This window comes from Panthera pardus, unplaced genomic scaffold (assembly GCF_024362965.1).
Source record: "Panthera pardus isolate Hobbes unplaced genomic scaffold, ASM2436296v1 HiC_scaffold_13, whole genome shotgun sequence".
NCBI lineage: Eukaryota > Metazoa > Chordata > Mammalia > Carnivora > Felidae > Panthera > Panthera pardus.
This window is the reverse complement of record NW_026526688.1, coordinates 677,504-701,306: the sequence shown is the minus strand read 5'-3', so window position 1 is coordinate 701,306 and position 23,803 is coordinate 677,504. Positions and strand designations below refer to the sequence as shown.

At 41.1% G+C, this 23,803-nt stretch overlaps 1 protein-coding gene and 1 long non-coding RNA gene across 9 annotated transcripts in view; one reads left to right on the top strand and one right to left on the bottom strand.

The window, feature by feature from the left end:
• Nucleotides 1-708: 708 nt before the first annotated feature.
• ZNF596 (zinc finger protein 596) lies at nt 709-22,400 on the bottom strand. 4 transcript variants are annotated; one of them, XM_019439999.2, is made up of 7 exons: nt 22,193-22,383; nt 20,406-20,656; nt 13,001-13,061; nt 10,818-10,944; nt 9,992-10,087; nt 9,440-9,522; nt 6,684-9,005 (listed from the first exon to the last, which is right to left on the bottom strand). In XM_019439999.2, exons 3-7 carry the CDS (start codon nt 13,034-13,036, stop codon nt 7,761-7,763), a joined length of 1,587 nt encoding a protein of 528 aa, XP_019295544.1. In that variant the 5' UTR covers nt 13,037-13,061; nt 20,406-20,656; nt 22,193-22,383; the 3' UTR covers nt 6,684-7,760. The 4 variants fall into 4 exon arrangements, with proteins under 4 accessions (XP_019295547.1, XP_019295544.1, XP_019295541.1 ...); XM_019440002.2 differs by lacking the exons at nt 6,684-9,005; nt 9,440-9,522; nt 20,406-20,656 and adding exons at nt 709-3,543; nt 5,037-5,137 and having other exon boundaries at nt 22,193-22,400; XM_019439996.2 differs by lacking the exon at nt 20,406-20,656.
• Nucleotides 21,675-23,803, top strand: part of LOC109261445 (uncharacterized) — a 31,190-nt gene continuing 29,061 nt past the window's right edge. Inside the window, exon 1 of one of the 5 annotated variants that reach the window (XR_008421506.1) lies at nt 21,675-22,104. This is a non-coding gene — a long non-coding RNA (uncharacterized LOC109261445). Of the gene's footprint in view, nt 22,105-22,542; nt 22,677-22,800; nt 22,903-23,803 lie in introns of those variants that run through there. The other 4 variants (XR_008421508.1, XR_002077379.2, XR_008421509.1 and 1 more) reach the window with 4 other exon arrangements.

Genomic DNA, 23,803 nt, shown 5'->3' with positions numbered 1-23,803 from the left:
TTGCTGGAGAACCCTAAAAAAATAAGATTGATAATGGAAAACCCGAGCTCCTTGACTTTATAATGCATTCCAACATTAGCAAAGCGAGTCAGTGTGGGTCTAGCCTCAAAATAGTAATTATTTGGAATGAATTGGGAGAATGTAGAAACTGACTATGAAAATCAAGGTTGCATTTAATCCACATGATGGGATGGGTTTTATTCCACAATTTCTTTTTAAAAATGGAATCAACTTAAATGTCTTAGAGTAGGTGTTTTTAAAAAATAGCTCACAACACCTACATTCGAAAGAGACATTCGTGGATTTGTAAAGGATCTTCTAGTTGTTGCCTCTGAGCATGACTTCTCTGAAGATGTGTGCATGCTTCTATGCTTTGAGCAAGCTGGTTTGAAGTACGGTGCATTCATGTTTTGATAGATTCTGGCAAGATCGCCCCTGCTTAGAGTTGCAGTGATGTTCTTAACAACCACAATGTGGGCTTTTTACTCAACTGTAAACAGGACTCAATATTACATTCTTTATTTTTATGTATATAAGGAAAAATATGGGTCTTATTTATATCTCACTGATTACTAAATGTTGCTAATACAGTTGTGTTTCATAGACATGTCCCTGTCAATTAGTTTTCCTCCTTGGCTCATTTTTCATGTAATTTTACATATTTTATATTCTGTAGTTTTATCACGCACACAGTCATTTACACAAACGTGCACTTTGATCTATTTTAGTTATAATTTTTATACATTGAAATATAAATCTTCATGTTATCACCTTTATCTTCCCCTGTTCTGTTATTATAAAAATATTCTGTTGATTTTAGTCTGAGTATTATATCATTTAATATACTTACACGTTATATTTTCTTGATGAACTCATCTCTGTGTCGACACATAATAGTCTTGTTTCTTGTTACAGCTTTTGAGTTAAAGTCCATTTTATCTGATAAAAGTATAGCTACCTCTGCTGTCTCAGGATTTCCATTGACATGGACTATGTTTTTCTGTTTCACCACTTTGAGTCTGTGTGTGTCTTTAAAACTGAAGTGAATCTTTTGTAGGTAGCATATATTTGGATATTTTTTTAATGTTTATTTTGAAAGAGTGTGTGTGAGCACGAGTGGAGGAGGGGCAGAGAGAGAGGGAGAGAGAAAGAATCCCAACAGGCTCCATGCTGTCAGCACATAGCCCAATGTGGGGCTCCATCCGATGACCTCGTGACCTGAGCCCAAACCAAGAGTCAGATGGTTAACCGACTGGGCCACCCAGGCGCCCCTGGGAATTGTTTTTAATCCAGTCAGCCAGTATATGCCTTTTTATTGTAGAATTTAATCCACTCACATTTTAAATAATTATTATAGGCAAGGTTTACTAATGCCATCTTATTAGATCTTTTCTGGATGTTCTGCAGTTCTCTTGTTCCTTTCTTCCTGTCTTTGTGTACTGATGATTTTCTGTAGTGGTATGCTTTGATTCCTGCCTTTTTATCTTGTGTATTTATTGTTGCTGTGTGGTTACTGTAAGACTTACATAAAACATCATTTAGATGTAAGTCTAATGTAAGCTGATAAGCAACTTAACTTTCCCCCTCATGTTTTGTTTTCAGTATCGTAATTTCTTTTCATATTGTGTGTCCTTAAAAAGTTATGGTAGCTATTGTTATTTTCAGAACTTTTGTCCTTTAACCTGTATGCTGGAAGTAAGTGGTTACTGAGTCACTGTATAACTGTATAACTGTATACAGTTAGAATTCTGTATTGTAGAGTTCTGCATTTAACTACATTATGTGCTTTTTTGCTTGTTTGTTTTTTGTTACTAGTGTCCTTTCCGTTTCAACTCCCTTCAGCGTTTCTTGTAGGGAAGTTCATGGGTGATGCATTGCCTCAGCTTTTGTATATCTGGGAATGTCTTTCTCTCTCCTTCATTTAGAAAGAGACCTTTGCTAGGTGAAATGTTAAGTTTGGCAGGTTTTTTTCCCCTCAGTACTTTGCGTATGTTAGTCTACCCCCTCCTGGCCTACAAGGTTTCTGCTGAGAAACTCTCACAGTCTTGCTGGGGCAGGGGCTGCCCCATTCAGTGATAAACTTCTTTTCTTGCTGCCTTCAATATTCTCTCTTTGCCTTTGATGTTTGGCGTCTTACTATAGGAGGTCTTAGAAATTTCTTTGGTTAGAATTTTTTTTTTTTTTTTTTTTAGGGATTTATGAGCTTCATGAACTTGGATGTCCTATTCTCTCCCTAGATTTGGGAAATTCTCTGTCATTATTTTCTTAAATAAGCTGTGTGCCACTTTCTTCAACTCTTACTGTGGGACTTACATAAAGTCTTAATGGTACCCTGTGTTAATATATTCTTTCTTTACTCTTTTTCATTATTTTTGTTTGGTCTCCTCTCATTGGGTGATTTCAAATGACCTCTCTTCTACTCACAGATTCTTTCTTTTGCTAGATCCAGTCTGTTATTGCTGTACCCCATTGCATTTTTTATTTCGTTTATTGTATTCTTCTCCAACGTTTGTTTAGTTCTTAAAATTTCTGTCACTTTAACTTCCCAATTTGTTCATGTACTGATTTCTTCATTCTGTTGAATTGTTCTGTGTTTTCTTGTAGCTCACTGAGATTCCTTCAAACAACTGTTTTGAAGTCTTCTAATGGGAAACTTGCACATTTCCATTTCTTTGTGGTCGTTGCTGGAAAACTATTGTGTGACTTTGGGAGTTTCATGTTTCCTTCATTTTTTATGTTCTTTTACATCTTGTATTTGCTATATCCTTTCTCATACCTTTTCTGTGTATAGTCCTGCACTGCATTTCTTGTCCCCTGTTGTGGGAGCGGGGGTGGAATTCCTGATTGTATGCCTTCTCTTGATACTGCAAAGCCAGGTCACGTGCAGAGAGCCTCCCTGTTGCTTTCCCTAGTATGGTGCTAAATGCTTTAGTTTTGTGTTGACTCACAACCCCATAGAGTTGGGCCAGTCTTGTCTGCTTGCTCACTAGTCATCTGCAAGTGCTCACTCTGGACACAGTTGGGAGTGCACTCAAGGTAGTTAACCACATGGTTTGGAGATGTGTACTGAGCACTGGGGGGAACTCTTATATCAACTGGGGTGTCTAGAAGTGCAGTGTCCCTGGCAGCTTGTGGACATGCTTCCTGATAGAGTCTGCTATGGAGTTAGTAGGGTCCACACCTCTTTGAGGTCCTCAAAGAGCTCCATGTGCTCTTCTCACAGGTGCTTCCCAGTTCCAAGTCATGCAGCACATCCCAGTACTGTAGAAAGAACTGGGTTTCTTTGGCAGCATCCCACACAGCTAGAGGAGCACGTCACTCACATGCTGTCCCTTTCCCCCATGGGAGAAGACATGGGCCAGGATGGCCTCTTGGCCACTGAGATGTGCCATCCTGGGGAAGGGTGAAACTTTGGGCTCTTGTCCTTTTTAATGCATCCAGTCTTCTTTTTTCTTGCTCCAACAGTGTGCTGGAGCTTCTCCGCTGGACTCCTGGATTTCCACACAGGCCCTCTCATCCATGGATGATTGTCCAATCAGTGTTCTTTAAGAGGAAGACAATAGAAAATTATTCTGGCATATTGATGAAGTCTGTTTTCTCAGAAAGTAATATCTCATAACAACAAAATAGGGAGTCCTTTCACAGGAAGGCAAAAAAAGAGGGTACGAAGGAAAGTTTTTATGTTTGCATAAAATTATAAGTAAAAGATCCAGGAAACCCTGAAAAGTCTGCTACAGAAGTGACTTTATGCAATCCATTAATCATGTTGAATGTTGAGCTTACTGTTTATTAAGTCCGAAGATCCCATAAGGAGAGGAAGGATGGTGCTGAATATTAGAGTAACTGGTTAAACAGGGTTTTACTGATTTATATAAAAAATCTAATATCCTTACACCCTGTATATTGAATTGATGCAAAATTGTTTAACAAGGACTGAAGAATATTTCCAGTATATTATACTGAAAAACACTGAGTGCTTTTCATATGTGACACAATAAATTTTGAGGGAGAAGTAATTTAGAACAATTTTTAAAATGTAATGATTATGGCATCCGCCCCCTTTGTCCCCTGTGCTGCTGTTGTTTAAGGCCTGCTTCTATTCTGTCCTCTTCTATCTCTGTTCTTCCCATTTTTACCTATTTTCATTTATCCCGCTGATTCTTGTCCATATCACTTATTTTTTTTTAATGTTTATTTATTTTTGAGAGAGGCAGAGCACGAGTGGGGGAGGGACAGAGAGAGAGAGAGAGGGAGACAGAATCCAAAGCAGGCTCCAGGTTGCTGTGCTGTCAGCACAGAGCCCGATGTGGGGCTTGAACCCACGAACTGCGAGATCATGACCTGAGCCAAAGTCGAACACCCAACTGACTGAGCCACCCAGCTGCCCCATCCAGATCACTTATTTTGCTCCCATTATATCTTCATGAGTTCATTGGACCCACTCTCCCCCACCACCCAACCTTTATTTTACTCTTTCATTCCACCTCACTTTCTCTGACTTATTCTGTCTCACTTGTTTTCCCTCTTTGATATGTTCTTTCTTCCTTATCCTCACATGCAACTCAGACATCTGTATGGATGTACTAAAGATGCCCACCTCCTGGGAAGAGTTCACTTTCCAGTGAAACACTGGGAATGTAAACACACCATGCCAGGCACAGCAAGGAAGGTGAAGTTTGGGACAGGACATGGGATGTCAGGAGAGGTTGGTGACCTCCCCTGTCCAAGGCTCAGGGACCTCCTTTAAGGTAGACTGAAGGGAGGGCCTAAGAAGCAGCCGGGTGCAGCTCCCAAGAAAAAAGGGGTCTCAGGAGAGGACTGGGGTCTGCAGAATCCTAAGGCTGGGGTTGGCATGGCATCTGGGGGGTGGTCTTAAGTGCCAACAGGTTTGATGGGTGGTGAAGGGCAATAATCCATTTCCCTTAATTGTGACCTGACATTGATTGGGACAGGAGTCCATGAAAACCCGAAAGGCAGAAAGTGCAGACAGGGATAGCTTCCCATTACTTCTTAACCAGAAACAAAATGAGTCCTACCTGGCAGCAGAATGACCAGTATCCTGAGCCTCTCAGGATGATGTGGGCCTCTCTGATGATGGTATGGACAGGTACATGGACTGTGATGTCTGCAGGGACCCCTGCAACCAGATGTGGAGAATGGGTGGGGAGGGGGCCAATGGATGCAGGATTTGAATCTCAAAGACAGGAGCACCTGGTCCACCCCACTAGAGTGGCACCTTTGCTCCAGGAAATCTGCTTCTAGCTCAGCAGGAAACTGTAGGGCAGGTGGTGTTGGTCAAAGAGGGGTGTGGCCAAAGATCCCTCCTCACCCAGGAAGGGGCAGGGACTGTGAGGCTTGGGTCAGGTGGTGCTGGGCCTTGAGAAACAAATGGCCAGTGTCAGCAGTCCATGCCTCATCTACCCTACTCTCAGGTGTTTCTGTACCTCCCCCTCCTTCCTCTAACACATATCACCTCACATTTTCACCTTGGGATTGTTGCCTCAAAGTGGCCTTGGTCCTTTCCCCTGGTGGAGAGTTTAGGATCTTTGATCCCCCAACCTATAGGCTTTCCACCACATATCTTCATAACTCAGTCCCCAACGTTGTGTCCAAACTCAACAACCCTCCCACTCACAGCCCCCATCACAAGTGCACACAGGTTTCCCCAGCTCTGAACCATTCAGATCCTGGATTCTAGTTTTTCACTGGTCAGGATCTGGCCTTCCCTTCACCACGGCCCCAGTAAGTTTCACAGGCCTGCTGCCACAATGCTAGTTTCACTTTGTTTAAGCAAAATATTGAGGCTTCTGCTTCCAGGTAAGATGTGTGAGTAGAGAGACAAGACACACAAGAGGAAATTAAAGAATAAAAGTTATATTGTTCCAAATTCAGAGATTTGTGGAATCAGAGAGGGCTGTAAGAACCACAATTCCAGGAAGAGAAGAGGTCCTCTGATTTCCACACCTGGGTGAATTTGCTTAGTACACACAGTGAAACTCATAGGCAGAAGTTCACTACCAGGGAATAACAAGTAGATCGATATGTAAACATGTGGGCTGGCATAGGCTGATTGAAATGTAGAGAATGTCCAATACTGGGATCCTTTTCCCCATAGATTTTTTAGGTGGGGATACAGAGGAAAAGAAAGCATTTTAGCTTCTCAGTTCATAGTACTTAAGAAGGTGTCTTCAATAAGTTTAGAAGAATGACCTGAAAGGCATGGATGTTTGAATAAAATCAAAGCTGTAACCTGACCTGAGTGTAATTTTTAAGGTTATTTTGAGAGAGAGCGAGCGAGCGAGCATGAATAGGGGAGGAGCAGAAGAGAGAGAATCCAACCAGGCTCCATGCAGTCAGCACAAAGCCCGATGTGGGCTCAAACTCACAAACTGAGATTATGACCTGAGCTGAAACTGAGTTGCATGCTTAACCAGCTGAGCCACCCAGGTGCCCCGTTTTTATGACTATTTCAATTCCTGAATGAAAGAAATGATGTAAGAGAATAATAAACTTCTCTAGGTAAAACAATATCAACTTCAGCCCCTTCCTTTTTTTAAGACCACGTGTGAAATCAATCAAACAAACAAACAAAAAAACAACAAAAAAACAGATCATTGCAAAACAGGAAAGGTAATGGAAAAATAAAAAAGACAAAATGAACAAATCCACATGTAACTTGAGACTGGAATTAGGAAAATGTTATATTACACTAAAAAGAAGTTATAAGAAATATGAAAAGATGGAGAAATTTAGTAGTTCTAGGTTTCAGAAACTATGTCCTCCGACATTAATGGAGTTTAATAGACTTTACACACTGAAAACAAAAGTCAGTTTGAGGACACAAAAATAATATATAATATTCAAACCAAAGAACAGAAATAAAGTGGGGGATTGAAAAGGGCATTGCATACTCCCTCATAATAATATTATAAATTAATAATAAGCATCTACATTCTCTTTTTTGCCACTTGTGAAGCAGGATTACTAATCATGTTCAAATGAGTACTAATGACTTGGCCTTCTCTTGTTATCCTGGCAGTAGAGAAGCACCAACTACTTTCCTAGCTTTCTGCATTTGCATGTGGGAGGTGCTGGGACTCCCAGGTCTCATTCTTACTTGGTGATTTGTGGATTTGTAGCTGTTGTGATGGGGATATAGGCAAGGTCAGATTGTCTTTGCTTCTGCTTTCAGCTTTGCCAGTGTTTTTTGTCACTACAGAGATTATTGTAAGTATATGAGGCACTCAGGAAATAGGATACTCCAAAATGTCTTCAGCCACTTTCATGTCCTACTTCTCACTGAACAAAACCCTTTGGCAACAAAATTCTCGTCTTCCCAGTAATGATTCTTTCCCACTTATTTCTTGTTTTAGCAGATACACATCACTGAGTTTTCTTCTGCATGCAAGTGTGTTGCTCAATTGAATGAGTACAAAGTGATTACTGATCTAGAATCTTTCCTGTGCAATTTATTTAAAGGATAAATGAAAAGTATTTCTACATTGATTACTGACATAGATTTATCTCTGACATGTGACTTCTCCACTTTAACAGAACTGTGGATGAAAATTCTTCCACACTCACTTCATTTACATTCTCCCAGGTCATATATTGACTCCCAGGTCAGTCCATTATCGAAAGGCTTCGTCATACAGATGGCCCATATATGGATTCTCTCCCATTTTGGATTAACTTCAGTTGAGTGAAGTCATAAGGATGAATAAAGGCTCTCCCATACGTATTACAAAGTGTTTCGGCCCTCAAGTGTGTTTATAGTTTGAAGCTATAGGTGGTGAATCTTCTGCATTTATTACCTTTAAATGTGTTTTCTCGTGTTGTCTAAGGTTAAAATATTTACTGAAGGCTTTCCCACATACATAACATTTATATGGTTTTTCTCCAGTGTGGATTCTCTTATGCAGTCTAAAGTTATAGCTTCTATTGAAGGCTTTCCCACATACATTGCATTCGTATGGTTTCTCACCAGTGTGAGTTCTCTCATGTCGTCTAAGGACAGAAGAGTGATTGAAAGCTTTCCCACATAGGTGACATTCATATGGTTTCTCCCCAGTGTGAGTTCTCTCATGTCGTTTAAGGACAGATGAGTCAGTGAAGGCTTTCCAACACAGATGACATTCATACGGTTTCTCTCCAGTGTGGGTTCTCTCATGTCGTCTAAGGACAGAAGATTCAGTGAAGGCTTTCCCACATAGATGACATTCATACGGTTTCTCTCCAGTGTGAGTTCTCTCATGTTTTCTAAGGTGAGAACAATGAGTGAATGCCTTCCCACAGAGGTGACATTCATACGGTTTCTGTCCATTATGAGTTCGCTCATGTTGTCTAAGGTAAGATGTTTTACTGAATGTCTTCCCACATAGATGGCATCCATATGGTTTCTCTCCAAAGTGAGTTCTTTCATGTTTGTTAAGGTCAGAACAATGAGTGAAGGCTTTCCCACATAGATGACATTCATGAGGTTTTTTTCTAGTGTGAATCATCTCATGTCGTCTAAGGTTATAACTCTTACTGAAGGCTTTCCCACACAGATGACATCCATATGATTTCTCTCCAGTGTGAATTCTCTCATGTTTTCTAAGGTCAGAACAATGAGTGAAGGCTTTCCCACATAGATGACATCCATGCGGTTTCACTCCAGTGTGAATCAGCTCATGTCGCCTAAGGTTAGAACTTTTTCCAAAAGCTTTCCCACATTCATGACATTCAAATGTTTTCTCTCCATTTTGAGTATTATTGGGTTGTCTAAGGGCAGAGCTTTGAATAAAGGCATTCCCACCTTGATGACATTCATATGGTTTACTTGTAGCATGACTCTGCTTATGTATATTAATGGATGTCAAATAACTGCTCTCTTGTCCACATTTGTTGCCGATATAGGGATTCTTTCCCATTTTAGGTACCACATATTGAGTCCACGTTAATATTTCAGTAAAATTTTCTCCAAAATCATTGCATTCAATAGGATCTTCTTGGGTGTGAGATTTCTGGTTTTTGAAAGGAAATGAGAGACTGTTAAAAATTTGCTCATATTTATTCCTTCCTTCATTTCATCTACGTATAAATTCTACAGTCATCATTCAGTGACAGTCCTACAAAACTTTTTATATTAGTTACGTAAACACAGGGTATTACATTCCAGCAAGCAAAGAGATTTTTGTAGCATCCCAAATGCACAAATATCATTATTAGGTTTCAACTGTTAGGTATAAGTCATGATTATGCAGCTATCTCTTTACAAGAACTCAAGTATGGTTTTGACCTCAGATTAATTTCTTCCCTAAAATCAAACTAACCAAAACTTCCTACTGTGAAAGCCCTTGATTCCAATCTTAATTATGGTTGCGTAACTATGCCCAATTCCTTAGTTATTCAATACCCAGATCATTTGTAAGAACAGGTCCACACCCTTAAAGCTTACCATTGCACTGATTAATGTCGTGTCCTTCTTGTAGATATGTTGCATGAATATTATTTCTTGTTTTTTAAGATCATCTTCCCTATCTGAAAAGATTGGGGAAAAAATTGCCACAGTGACATTGAGGGAATTAAAATGCTGAAGACACTAAATGCTCATTTGAATAGGTTTCAAATACTAACAGAGATGGGAAGGAAAAATGCCAAATTAAGGAATACTTTAAGAAGAAACAATTATAGGACATCAGCAGTTGACATTTTCAGGACTGAAATATGAGAAACATAAGATGGAGATGACAATTTGGGAATGAAAAGAGAGGGAAAATCTTCATAGAAGAAAGAAACAGGGACATTTTTGTGAATTGTAACCAGTAAGTACATAACTATTACCCTCCCCAAGCCAAAGACAGAATAGAAATTGACACCTATAAAGTATAATGTCAACATCTGAAGAAATTTCCCCCATCACATTGTCTATCTTAAAAAAGTCACTAAATTTCATTTCATGATTCTTAGGGCCTGCTCACTCACTGACTAGGTTCTTCATGTAGCTCACCTAGACTCTGGCATTGCAGCAAACCTATCCCTTCTGTGGAAAGTTGCTCTCCTTGTTCCAAGTGGAAAATTGTATCTGATTTGTAGAGTTGTTTGCCTGTTAGTAGAAAAAAGATAACCAAATTTTGGGTTTTGTGCCCCAAACAGTACATGATCATCAATATAGGGCCAACTAATGAGAAAGAATAAGGTAACCTCTAAAAGTCATCCCAGGGAAGAATATGTTGGAAACAACATGGATAGTCCTTCACCAACAAAAGCTTAACTCTTCACTTGTTCCCAAAGACATTAAGGACCTATGACTGACACCCAACCAAGTTCAAAGACAAACCGTGCAATCTTCGATATTTTAATACAGTGAGAAGATACAAGTTCTCACAGTGTTTGAATACTGTATCCCAAACAAATCCAACAAATAATAACTCCACCAGAAACATCTAGATTCTATGTGGAAAAGTTTTTTGTTTTGTTTTGTTTTTTTTAATACTGTGGTCTGATCTAACCACAGCCCCCACAGGAAAAAAATTCTTTTTTAAAAAGTCAATACATTTAGCTATCAATTCAAAAATAATGAGTTCTCACCACTGTTTGAGTGTTCTGGAGATTAAGTAGCAAGAATGGCATGAAATTGTGTGAGGAAGATTACATTCTAGTGGGATGACAAATTAAAGTAAAACGTGAAGAAGACTGCTGTAAGGTAGTTGTGAGAGTTAAGAAAGAATCAAGACAATCTGCGGTGAGAAATGAGGAAGCTCTTCTACATGGCTGTTGAATGAATGAGTGAATGGATAAACGTATACATACATGATAAATAGTAAGAGACTCACCAACTGAGACTAGATGACTTATGTTCTCCAGCATCACATCTCTGAAGAGTTTTCTCTGGGACCAGTCCAGTAGGGTCCACTCGTCCTGGGTAAAGTCTACAGCTACATCCTCAAAGGTCACTGATTCCTAGAGCATTATGGACATTGTTTTCAGACAGGGCCATTTCTGCCAATATTCAGGGGAGGGTGGTATATGTAACAGCACTAAGGAAGTGGGGGCTGCAGGTACAGAACATTCAAATAGGATGCTGGGTTCGGTCATCATTTGCAGTGCACACCTGGACATCTGACTTTCAGATAGACCCACAGGCATACACATTCTAAATACATAACTTTCATTATAAAGAGATATCAAATGAGATGTGGCATAATATAACCTGAGAATTTCCCAATAAACTTGTAATTAAGACTTCCAGTTCGGGTTACCCAGGTGGCTCAGTTGGTTAAGTGTCTGACTCTTGGTTATGACCTCACAGTTTTGTGAGTTTGAGCCCTGCATCAGGCTCTGCGCTGACAGTGTGAAGCCTGCTTGGGATTCTCAATCTCTCCCTCTCTCTCTTCCCCTACCCCACTTGTGCTGCTTCTCTCTGTCTCAAAATAAACTTTATTTAAAAAAAAAAAAAAAGGCCTTCACATCATGAGTATAAAAGTTTCTCCTGAAAACTTAAAACACTATTCTCCACCAATTTCAAAAAAATCTATGGACTCATTATATACAACCTGCCACTTTTTAAGTACTATGATTAGATTATTCCTCTTTATGACTTCAGTTTCATCATCCATGAAATGGTGTAGTGACCTTTTACGAGTTCTTAAAGATCCAATGACATAGCAAACTGCTAATGAACAAACATTTCTTTTTTTTAATTTTTAGAAAATTTTAAATGCTTTTGAGAGAGCATGTGCATGCACACATACGCAGGTGAGTGAGTGTGGGAGAGGCAGAGAGAAAGAGAGAAAGAGAGAGAGAGACCAAAGTGTGGAGCCTAAACTCAGGTCTGTAAGATCATGACCTGAGCTGAAATCAAGAGGTGGATGCTCAAGTGACTGAGCTACCCAGGCACCCCTAGCAAATATTTCACTAAACACAACTTCTAGTTTTATTATTCAATAAATGTCAGATGATATTGAAGCACTGTCCATAATTCTGCAAAACTGAAAAGAATTCATACAAGATGGGAGATCAGCAGGCACATCCTTTAACCTTCACATAACTACATTGTTCATTATAAAGTATAAAGCTAAATGGTTCATGAGCACAAGCCAGAGGCTCTGAGACTTGTGTAATGAAAGATGGTATTTCCTGACCCTTCCTATGGCCTGAGTCCTCCCAATAGCAGTTAACACTGTTTTTTGTTTCTTTATCTTGTGTCTCAGTTCAAGCATACTTAAAGCCAGTATTGTTCTTGTCTCTTCAACTCATCAAAAGTTGCCAGAGGTCCTTAAATTTTATTTTACCTCCTATGCTTTTACTGAATTACAGCCAAAACTAAGAAAACCATACTCCCTATACATTGTTTCCAGTTACCAAATCTGAACAGAGGGAAATTACAAAGAGGGGAAAAGTAGGATTTGGTACATGAGAAGTAATGAGAATTTGTTTTCTCTTTCATAAATTTCAAAAAGTACAAATACATTCTATCAAAACTTTTACAAGGTTTAAATTTGGGGGAAAAAAAGAGAATGACTCCTCATTGGCTTCTCCAGCATGACCACCATTCATCTTCCCTCAATATTGATTAGCACTCCCTGCAGCAAGCACATAGGATACTGCATTGGAGCTCACCTGTGGGAAGAGCTGCCTCCCTATTGGGCTGTAAGGTTTTGCTCTTAATCATCTTTATCACCTGCACTGACCTCAATCCTAAGCCCAATATAGTCAATAAAATGGTTAATGAGTGTATTTTTGGTGCCAAGAAGGCCATGGGATGGATATGGAAAAAGAAAATCTCTGATACCTGTCTTGTAAATACCCGGCATTAAACTAGGCTGATATCTTAGTGTAACATTGGGAAGGAAATTACCACATGAAGAATCCTTAATTTCATAGTTCTTGGAAAACTTCAAGTTCAGATTCTTGAAAAACTTGAGTGTACTTAGAACATGAATGCTTGTAGGAGATACACAGCCATATGATGGCAATGGACATGATATTTCAGTAGAAAGAATAATTCCCTACTCACTTGTGATTCCATTCTGTCTTCTGGGTTTTCACTCATACAGTCCAAGCAACAGGAGGCAAAGCTGAGGAAGGAGAAAGGAGCCATGAAACTCCAGTTGCCCACATTTTCCATACCCACTTGTTATGAAGCCCCAGTTCTTTACCTGCAAGTGATCCCCAGCACAAACGACAGAAACATGCACTGTACTCCAAAGGAAATGGGGTTGCAGGGGGATGGCTCTCCACTACCAGGGGAAAAGTTAAGGCTCTGACTCTCGTTGCTTGGAGAGAAGACAGAAGTACCCTCAATTTAGGAAGAATGTGAAAACCCACTTCCTCCTGATTCCAAAATAGGATTTCTGGCATATGTGGAACCCTTGTGAAAGTTCTCAGGCTGAGGTATTAGTTTGTGTACTGACCAGCACTTTCCTTGGCTCCTCAGCCCTCTGGTATCTCACTCCATTCCTATTCTTCCCTGCCCTCAGCCCTCTGAATTCCGTATCAATCATGGTCTCCTCCAAGAAGGGTCTCCAGCAATATCACTCCCTCAACATTTACCTTTCGATTTGTTCTGAATGGGTTTGGTTATGAAACAACAGAATTAAGAATGCATTTTATGGTAAGGTTAATCAATTCAGTGACTTACTTCATTTTGAGGATCAATGACACCCATGCCACATATTTAACCCTTAAAATCCCCTGCATCAGAAAACTGTAGGCACATGTGGGTTATGGCATTATTGTCATGTCTAACAATCTTTACAGGGTAGTACTCCCAGAAATTATACAATGAAAGGATTTTAGGAGGGCATTTATTTACTCCAACTAAAGTTTTAGAAAATTGTTCACTGAAATCTGCATTAGATACAACTTTCCTGAATTTCATGGTTTGATTTTCTGTATGTGTAGATCTCTGAAAACATTTATAAATTGTAAATCCTCCCCCTAAAACATCCATAGTAAGTATATTTCATGGAGAAATGATAATAATAAGTCATAAACATAAGTGGGTTCAACTCACCCATTTGTATCTCACATCAAGACAAGATAACAATAGTTTTAGTTTATGTGACTTTGTGCTTGGAAATTTACATACAGTTGTTCATTTATTTCTCAAAATAATTGTGCTAGTTATGGTTTTGTTATTAATTTATTAATCAATGCCATCATCATCAGTCCAGGAAACTTTAGTCATAGGACACAACTACACACACACCAGCATATACATACACATAAGCATATGTTAGAAAGTGGTATAGGTAGAATTTGAATTTTCCTTTCCTGCCTCCTAATATCAGATTCTTTAAGGGTTACACATCCCACCCAGATTTTACCTGGAATAGTACCCCTAACATTAACGATCAGAGGTGCCACCCTGTTTTTATCTTACTGTTTTTTTCATAAAATTTGTCCCTGTGTCCATGTTTTCTACCACGTAAGAACCATGGCACTGCCAGAATTCCTAAATGTTAGCCTCCAGCCCTCCTCATTGTTACTGCCCAGTTTAATTCTGTCACCCATTTCGATAGATATTTGCCCAGACTAACGTCATTTATGTCTTTTTCATTATATCTGCTAATCAAGGCCCCAACAGAAAGGAACTCCAAATACCTGCCTGTTCCATGACTGTATCTGGCAGCACAGCATTAGAATACTGACCCTTCTCTATATGTGAAGTCACAACTCACAGTGGCATCCACATATATCTGGCAACACTGTTCTTGTTTGGTAACTAGTAAGTCTTCCATGTTCCTTAAATATTTCAAATCTTCTCCATGCCTTTGAACTCTTTGATTTCTCCCCTCACTTTCCAAAAATGAGATTTTTCCACTAAGTAAATGAATTATATAACTTGATGTTTTATTTCCAGAGTGAACAATCACTGTAAGAATTGATTTTACTATAAGTAGGATATTTTTCTATTTTATTTTATTGTGGTAAAATTCATACAACATTTACCATTCTAATCATGGTTTTTTAAGATTTTTAAACAATCTTTACACCCAACGTGGGGCTTGAACTTACAACCCTGAGATCAAGAGTCACACGTTCCACTGACTGAGCTCTGCTCCAGTCCAAGTGCCCCTCATTCTAATCATTTTCAAGTGTATGATCCAGTGGTGTTAAATACATTCATAATGTTGTGTAACATCACCACCATCTATCTCCACAACTCTTTCCATCTTCTAAACCTGAAACCTTCTTCCCATTAAACCACTCCCATTCCTCTTCCCCACCTTCACCCTCTGACAACCATGGAATTTCTACTGTCTCTAAATAGTATATATTTTAAACTGATGGCAAAGGAATAAAAATTTTAAGATATTAAGACATTCCTAATAGAATATATTATTTTGGAGGAAAAATCATACAATGTGTTTTCCTTTCAGGTAGGATGCCATAAGAAATACTTTGTTGTAGGGGCGCCTGGGTGGCTCAGTCGGTTGAGCGCCCGACTTCAGCCCAGGTCATGATCCTGCACTTAGTGGGTTCAAGCCCCACGTTGGGCTTTGTGCTGACAGCTGGGAGCCTGGAGCCTGCTTCGGATTCTGTGTCTCCCTCTCTCTCTGCCCCTCCCCTGCTTGTACTCTGTCTCCCCAAGATAAATAAACATTAAAAAAAAAATTAAGAAAAGAAATACTTTGTGGTTTTCTAAACATTTTAATCTTCTGACAGCAAAAGATCTTTAGTATATATTATTTTAGTAGAAAACCATTAGTTGACGAATGTTTCGATTTTCATGTATCTTTGATATGTTCTGTCTTTTCAACCTATTTACTGCAACATCTGAGTCTTTGAGAAAAAAGTGATGATCTCCTTTTGTCATTAATAAATATGTTTCAAGGGGCACCTGGGTGGCTCAGTCAGTTAAGCATCCAGCTTTCGCTCAGATCATGATCTCACAGTTTGTGAGTTCGAGCCCTGCGTCCAGCTCTGTGCTGACATCTCAGAGCCTGGAGCCTGCCTCAGATTCTTTGTCTCCCTCTCTCTCTGCCCCTCCCCCACTCATGCTGTCTCTCTCTCTTTCAAAATAACTAAACATTAAAAAATTTTTAAATAAATATGTTTCAAGTCAAAGACTATACCAAACAATGAAATTACATGGACGAATAAAGCAGAGAGATCATCTGTTCTTGAGGAGTTGTCTAGTTTAGAACTAGAGATTTTTAAAGAAATAATGACAAGGATATTCTATATACACATACTAAAACATTTCGTTTGCGGAAGTGGGGAAACACTCTTAAAATGCACATATCATTTATCTGATACCTTAAAATTTTACTTGGGAAAGCATTAGAAAGTTCAGCAGAGATACAAATAAGCTCACCCCTGTACCTGCACCCTCCCCACCCTCATGAGGGAGCAAGCGTAACACTGTAGACACACTGCAGTGCCCAGGGTGCCCAGGGAAGGAGAACATACTGGCAGGCAGCTGAGTAATGGGATGAACCTGAGATGGTGGCAGGCAGGTGGATTTCAGGGCCCAAAGGTCATTGTAATTGGACTCTTCTTTCAATTTTTAAAGCTAATGGGAAGCCACTGGAGAATTGCAAGCAAGAAATAGGAACAGATATTTGTTTGCAAATTAGTCTTTGCTGAAGAATGCAGTAAAGCAATTAGGAAGGGTTTGATTAATTTTCATACTTAGGTATTTGTCTGGCATAGGGTGTTGACAGTGGAAGCATATGAGAACAAAAGAAAAGGAAGTGTAAAAATAATACATTTTTAAGTTTGTCAGTTATTATCGATCGCTAATTATGAGTCAGACTTTGTGTTAATCATGAGTCAGGCTGTGCATGTACTTAAAAAAAAATGTTCCTCCTTGAATGCATTTAAAATACAATAAAGACATAAATATTAAGTTGCAACACTATGTTACCATATAACCTGAAGATATTTTCTTAGAGATGTAACCTTTGCATTTGGTTGGCCACAGTGTAAAGCAAGCAAGAATTGCTGTACATTTTAAGCCTCTGGAGAAGAGTTAAAGCCAAAACCTTCAGTGAGTTTAAAAACACTTATAAACCAAGAGAAGAAAAAGGAAAGAAGACTTTTCAGTTTTCAGATGTTCACAAATAAACCACATATTTATAAAAGAAGAATAAAAAGAGTAAATAAAGAATGAAATGAAAAAAACAAATTTGACAGGAATTAATAAAAAGTCTGCACAGTGAAATCAAGCAATTACAAAGGACTTATGAAAAAAATAACATTGGCAAATAAAATAGACCATGTATTCATTTAAAAGCAGTAACTTAGGGGCGCCCGGGTGGTGCAGTCGGTTAAGCGTCCGACTTCAGCCAGGTCACGATCTCGCGGTCCGTGAGTTCGAGCCCCGCGTCAGGCTCTGGGCTGATGGCTCGGAGCCTGGAGCCTGTTTCCGATTCTGTGTCTCCCTCTCTCTCTGCCCCTCCCCGTTCATGCTCTGTCTCTCTCTGTCCCAAAAATAAATAAAAAACGTTGAAAAAAAAAAATTTAAAAGCAGTAACTTAAATGTAAGAAAAACAGGAATTATATTGTTATTGTAAATATAGGAGAAATTGGTTAATTTCCAAGAAAATGTTATGAATATTCATTCACAAAGAAGAACAATGCCATCAGCCAATTTTAATACATAAACTATATATATCAGATTCCATCCATACAATGGATTTGTGATTTCTCCCAAAGCACTTATACAACATTGTCAAGTGTAGTTTATTGCAATAATGAATGCTTCAATACTAGAAAACATATTACCTTCATTAAATAATTTTAAATACCCCAATAATTAGATCACATCAATAGACCCTTAGAAAAACATATGACCTTTCAAAATAATTTCAAATCTTTAAAAATCATGTCAAATAGGGGGGAATAATTCTTGCTAATCAAGAAAAGCTCAGCAAACATATTCAGCAGCAGAGAAAGAAGCAGTCTGACTAAAGTGAAGGCTGAGAAAGGAGGGCTGGTGAGGGCTGCAGCCATTCACCACTGCACAGGACGCTGGATTCAGGGCAAGTAAAAGAGAAAGAGAAGAGCCAAAGAACCAGAACAGGAGCTGTTCTTTGAAGACAGGATTTCAAATTCCAAAAAACAGAAGTCTTTTTAATGATCATACTTAATACAAATATTTTAAAAAGTAGACAAAGCTATTCTTAATATACTGAAATCAATACTGCTTAGTTAATATAATTTAAAAACTAACACACACACACACACACACACACACACACACAGTCTACTTACAACAGCAAAATATTATGGCTTCCATTTGAAATAATTTTGTAGACCCACATAAAAATGTCTTGAAAACTTTTTGAGGACATAATATGACAGGAGTAAAGCTGCCAAACCAATTCTTAACCTAGAGGACATCATGACATAAAAACCTCAGTGACTACAGAAATTCGGTGCAATCTAAATGTAAAAGTTTTAAACTTTTAAAAATTTACATTTTTAAATTTAAATTTAAATTTTATGTATTCACATACAAACTGAGAATTATCTTAAAAGTCAATTTTGTGTCAATTTTGATTTTGGGTGGGGCTATAGCCAAAACAATTTGGAACAGAAAAAACATGAAAGTAGGTCAAATTCTATCTGAAAATACATTGTCTGAAACTTTAATGTTTATTTTTGAGAGAAACACAGAACATGAACAGGGGAGGGGCAAAGAGAGAAAGACACACAGAATCTGAAGCAGGTTACAGTCTCTGAGCTGTCAGCACAGAGTGGGGCTCAAACTCACCAGCTGCAAGATCGTGACCTGAACCAAAGTCAGACGCTTAACCAACTGAGCCATCCAGGCATTGCTACATTATCTGAAACTTTAACACAATTGAAATGAAGTACTTAAAATAAACAATATTCAATGATATATTACAACTGAATGGGACATAACACTTTGAAATGTGAAATAGGTGATGCCTTCCACAGGAAAAATAAAGAGCATGAAGAAAGGATTTTGGCTTCACCACAAAAACATAATACCAAAGTGTGTAAGTGCCTGTGTGTATATCGTTAAACCACAAAATAAAAAATAGTATGTAAATGCACATCAAAAATGAATTAGAGGGGTGCCTAGGTGGCTCGGTCGAAGTGTCTAACTCCTGATTTCAGCTCAGGTCATGATTTCATCCTTTGTGAGAGTGAGCCCCACATCAGGCTGTGCTGACAGCATGGAACCTGCTTAGGACTCTCTCTCTCCTCTCTTTCTGCCCCTCCCCTGCTTGTGCTCTTTCTCTCTCTCTCTCAAAATAAATAAAGAATTGGAAAAACAATTAATTATACATAGGTCTACAAAAACGAAAAAAAAATTACACATGTCTAGTGAAACGAAAATAAAAACAAAGGGCTGTCATTTCATCCAAATCTGTATGTATGTATGCACGTAATGTATATATGTAATTAATTCCTGGGTTTTGCAGGGGGGGATGCCTCAAGAGTTGGTCACTGATAAAGATTTCCTTGCAGTTTGGGGGGGGGGGGAGTCACTGGGCCAGAATCTGTCACAACGTGAAAGGTGCTACTTCTTGGCCCAGCAAACTCCTACTTGCCCAGAGTGTAGAAACCCTCAGCCATCTGCAGAGACGTTGATTCTTTACAGATCCTTGAACACTAAATCTCACTGGGATGGATGTGCTGTTAACAATTTAAAACCCTCTTTATGTCAGACATTTAGGTTGATTTTAAATAACAATTAGTGAATAAAGCACTCATCATGTGTGAAGTGCCGCAGTATTTGGTCATGGCTATTGGTTTGTAATCTCTGCCTTCTACTGCAAATTGTTAATAGTTTTAGCTCAAATGCACACATGCACTTTGTTAAACTTCAAATACATTACACAACTGGGTGCAACAAATTTCCCCTTATTGGTATTCTTTTCCAGGATTTTTCAGGCACTCCTGAGATTCACCACTCATGTGTGCACTTTCTTTAATCCTGGTGTGTAAAGAGCTAACAGTACATCCAGATTTGGTGCACAATATGTATTGGCAAACCTCACTGATACCATGGTGTCCAGTCCTTTCCCTACTTGATGTCTGGGCATGAAGCACTTCTCCCAAAGACCCCCTAAACACAGCCACTTCACAAGTTCTAGGTCACTGGCTCACAGAGAGACGGAACTGGTCTGGAGTGGGGAGAATTCAGAGGGAAAGTCGTGGGTGAGTGAGGAAATGTGTCAGGCAGGATACCTGAGGGTCAGAGATCAGAATGTCCTAAGAACACCATTTCAGGAAGGAGAGGGTAATAATCGGATAAATGAATTTTCCAGTTTGGAAAATATGCCAATCAGGTCTTTGAATAACTTGTCCCATTCCTGGGCTACGAGCACTCAAGTGGGGAGGAAAATCAGCACGTGGAATAGATGGTCCTCTACTCCCTACTAAGCCACCAGGGAACAGGGAAAATAAACTTGTAAATGGAGAGGAGCACACGTTACCTTGTGCTTCACAATGCCCTGAATCCTGGTGAAGCCCACACGCCACGTGGTAGCCGTGGGAATGGGAGTCTTTGTGTCCCATTCAAGTCACAGTCCTTGCACTCTTGTAGTGTATGCGGAACACAGGACCACCACGGAAGGATGTGCAGGCTTCTCCTTTTCTCCAGCCTCTGAGCTTCCCAGCTCCCTTCCATCCATTAACATCCCAAGTGCTTTGCCTTTCCATCACAGAGCCAAGCCTTACCTCCTCACTAGAGAGATACCTTTGCTCAGCGATTATTTATAAGATTCTTGGGCTTTCCCTCCCCAGCTTCCCTGTGCTGTGTGTTTTGGGCCAGGCAGAGATGTGAACAGGAGGCCAGTGGAGGTAACCATTACCGGCCTTATACACGAGTCGGATTGCATTTGATAGTGGTAAGGCTTGCCCTTCTCACCCCTGCTCCTGAAAATTCCTGCCCCTATTTCTCCTGAGCAAGAGCAGCTCCTCTATTTCATGGTTTTACTCATACTGATTAAAAGCTTTTAACTTCTCCTTTTACCAGAACATCACATTTATACATCAAGACTGGAATATTAAGACCTAATTATTGGCATGAGGAAACATACAAGGTCAGGCAGGTATGGAAGTACCTTGGAGCAATGTATTTATCACGATGACACAAGTTAGAACAAAGGTTCCAGGACTATGCAGCCCATCCCACGATATTTGGTGAAAGAATAACAACAAAAAAGGGCAAAGGGAATTCAAAGAAATCACAAACTTAGTTGAAAACCTTAGCTCTCAGACCATATAATTAAAATATCGAGAAAAAGGAAGATGTTGAGTATTAGAATACCTGTTTAAACTTTGTTTTGAATGTCAAGACAAAAATCATCAGTATCTCCAACAACTGCACACAGAAATATTGTAAAATTATTTACTAATCAGCAAAACACTTTCAGTATATAGCGGACAGGAAAAGCACTGTGGCCTCATAGTTTGAATGTGACAAATAATTTAATAGGGAAAACAATTTAGAAATTAAAAAAAAAATTAATGAGACTGCAATCCAACCTCCTATCGCCCAATGCTACTGTTGGTCAAAGTCTGAGTACATACTCTGTCCCTATTTCCGTACTGATCTGTCTCTTTTCACATACTGAACTATTTTCTCCCCAGGTCACTTTCTTTCTCACTGTCACTGTTCCTGTGAAAGTCCATTGTAACCACCCACCTCCCACCCTCCACTTGACTCTCCCTTACTCCCTCCATCTCTATATTGTGCCTCTTGTATCCTCATCCTGCGGACACAACTGGACATTCAAAGGGATGGGATCACGGTTGATCTCTGCCCAGGAAGAGCTCCCTTTTCCAGTGGGATGTGGACAGGGCAAACACAGCGTCAGACACAGCCAGCGGGAGCAGGATTGGGGCGTTAAGTACACGGGGGTTCCTAGCACGGGATCGGTCTCTACCGTCAGGCCGGGGCCCACGGGCGTCGCCGAGGCGGTGACCGTGCTTCCGGCCGCGGGAGGACGAGGATGGCGAGGGTTTCAGAAGAGGACTGGGTTCTGTGGGAGGCCTCCGAACGACTTCAACCGGAAACGGACACGGACCAGAGGACCGAGGAGCGGAGGGATCGACGTCCTGAGCGTCTCAGGGCGACGCCGAACTCCCCCCGGGACTGACGGGAGGCTACGGGGCCTGAGGCGGGGACCAGTAAGTGGCAGGAATCCGTGGGCCCCGGGTATGGAGAATGGGGCCGGGAAGGGGCTGAGGTAAACCTCAAACACCACAATTCACTTACCGAGCGATACCTGCTCTTCCGGAAATCCGCTTCCGGGTTAGTGAGAAATTACGCGAAGGGCGTGGCCTGGGGAGGAAGAGGGGGCCGGACGTCTGCGGAGGGGCGGGCCAGCGTGGGGCCGCACTGAGAGAGGGTGAGCGGAGAGCGGGGACCACACAACAGTGGAGGGGCAGGGCCGGTGTAGGACGAGGCTAGCGTGGGGAGGAGCTTAGGGAGGGTGAGCGGAGAGTGGACGGAACGTCACGAGGACCGTGTAGGACGAGACCAGCGTGGGGCGGGGCCTAGGGAGGGTGAGTGGGGTGGGGGTGGGGCCGGTGCCGGACGTGGCCAGCCTGAGGCGGGGCCCAGTGAGGTTGAACTGAGACCGAAAGGGGCACAAGCGGAGGGGTGGGGCCCGTGTAGGGAGGAAGAGCAAAGACCAGAAGGAGACGTAAGCGGTGGGGCGGGTTCGGTGCAGGACCTGGCCGCGTGGTTCGGGGCCTAGGTAGGGGGAACAGGGAGGGTGCGTCTCCGGAGGGGCGGGGTCGGTGTTGGACGGGGCGAGGGTGGGGCGGGGCCGGGTTGTGGTGTGGTCGCGTCCCCCTCCCTCCCGCCTTTCCGGTCCTGCTCCTTACGTCCCACAGGACGCGGGCTGCGTGTTCAGGTGAGTTTGGGGGTGTTTGGTGTCCGAGGAGCCCGCTGCCTGCAGTGACTGTTTCGGGCAGATCCAGGTGAGACTTAGAGCCCCGAGGCCTCTTACACTGTACGCGCCAGTATGTCCGCGCTAGGGTGACAGGTTTGTGCACAGCCCCGGTTGACTGGACACGCCGGGCTGGAGGCACGGGTGTCGCGGGACCCCGGCGGCCGCGCTTGGCGCTAGTTAGTGGGCCGATCAGGACAGGCGGGGTCTGTGCTGTTGGCGGAGAGCCGGCGGGAGAGGCGGGACGTGGCCCAGAGCAGGGGGTGCTCAGCGGGAGGCTGAGTGTCCAGGATTTGGGGAGAAGCGTGGGTGCCACCGAGAATCGCTTTGGGTCGTTAAGTCGTCGGTGTTGCAGCTTCACGTTTTCCCGGGGAGACTCCCAGAGCTATCTCGAAGTGTGTAATTGTTTAAGAAAAAAATCAATGACGTTTGTTAAAGCACAGTTACGGATACTTTTTTCAGGCAGCGGGGCTATCTCCACAAGTGGGGTTTTGTAGTGCAGAGGGGGAAATTGGACTCAATTCTGAATACAGCCTGGCGGTGTAGCTAAGGAGCAAAGGCAGGGCGTCAGTGGGTAGAAAATAAATAAGATGAAATATGAGGGTTAAGGGGGATTGTGACAACAATGACTAATAGGTTTCTTGCTGAAGATCGTCCAGGGCGATCATACATCAGCTGTGGGTTAGTGGAGGATACGGGATCTGGCCAGATGTTGTGGGGGCTAGGGGCAGCCTGCTCCAAAATGTACCACAATGACATATTGATTATTTTAAGTAAAAATCCCTTTTTTAAAAAGCTTATTTATTTTGAGAGAGAGTGCGAGCAGGGGAGGGGCAGAGAGAGAGGGGGAGGGAGAGAGGGAGAAATCCAAACTGGCTCCATGCTGTCAGCACAGAGCCTGATGCAGGGCTCAAGCTAATGAATGGTGAGAT

Bases quoted from the DNA above. Each gene is read 5' to 3' on its own strand.
- ZNF596 (XM_019439999.2), bottom strand. From the start codon at position 13,036: ATGAGTGAAAACCCAGAAGACAGAATGGAATCACAA. The intron at 9,523-9,991 runs GTGAGCTACATG...CAATCTTTTCAG, and splicing joins GCTGCAATGCCAGAGTCTAG to ATAGGGAAGATGATCTTAAA. The intron at 9,006-9,439 runs GTAAGCTTTAAG...TTCAAAAACCAG, and splicing joins CGACATTAATCAGTGCAATG to AAATCTCACACCCAAGAAGA.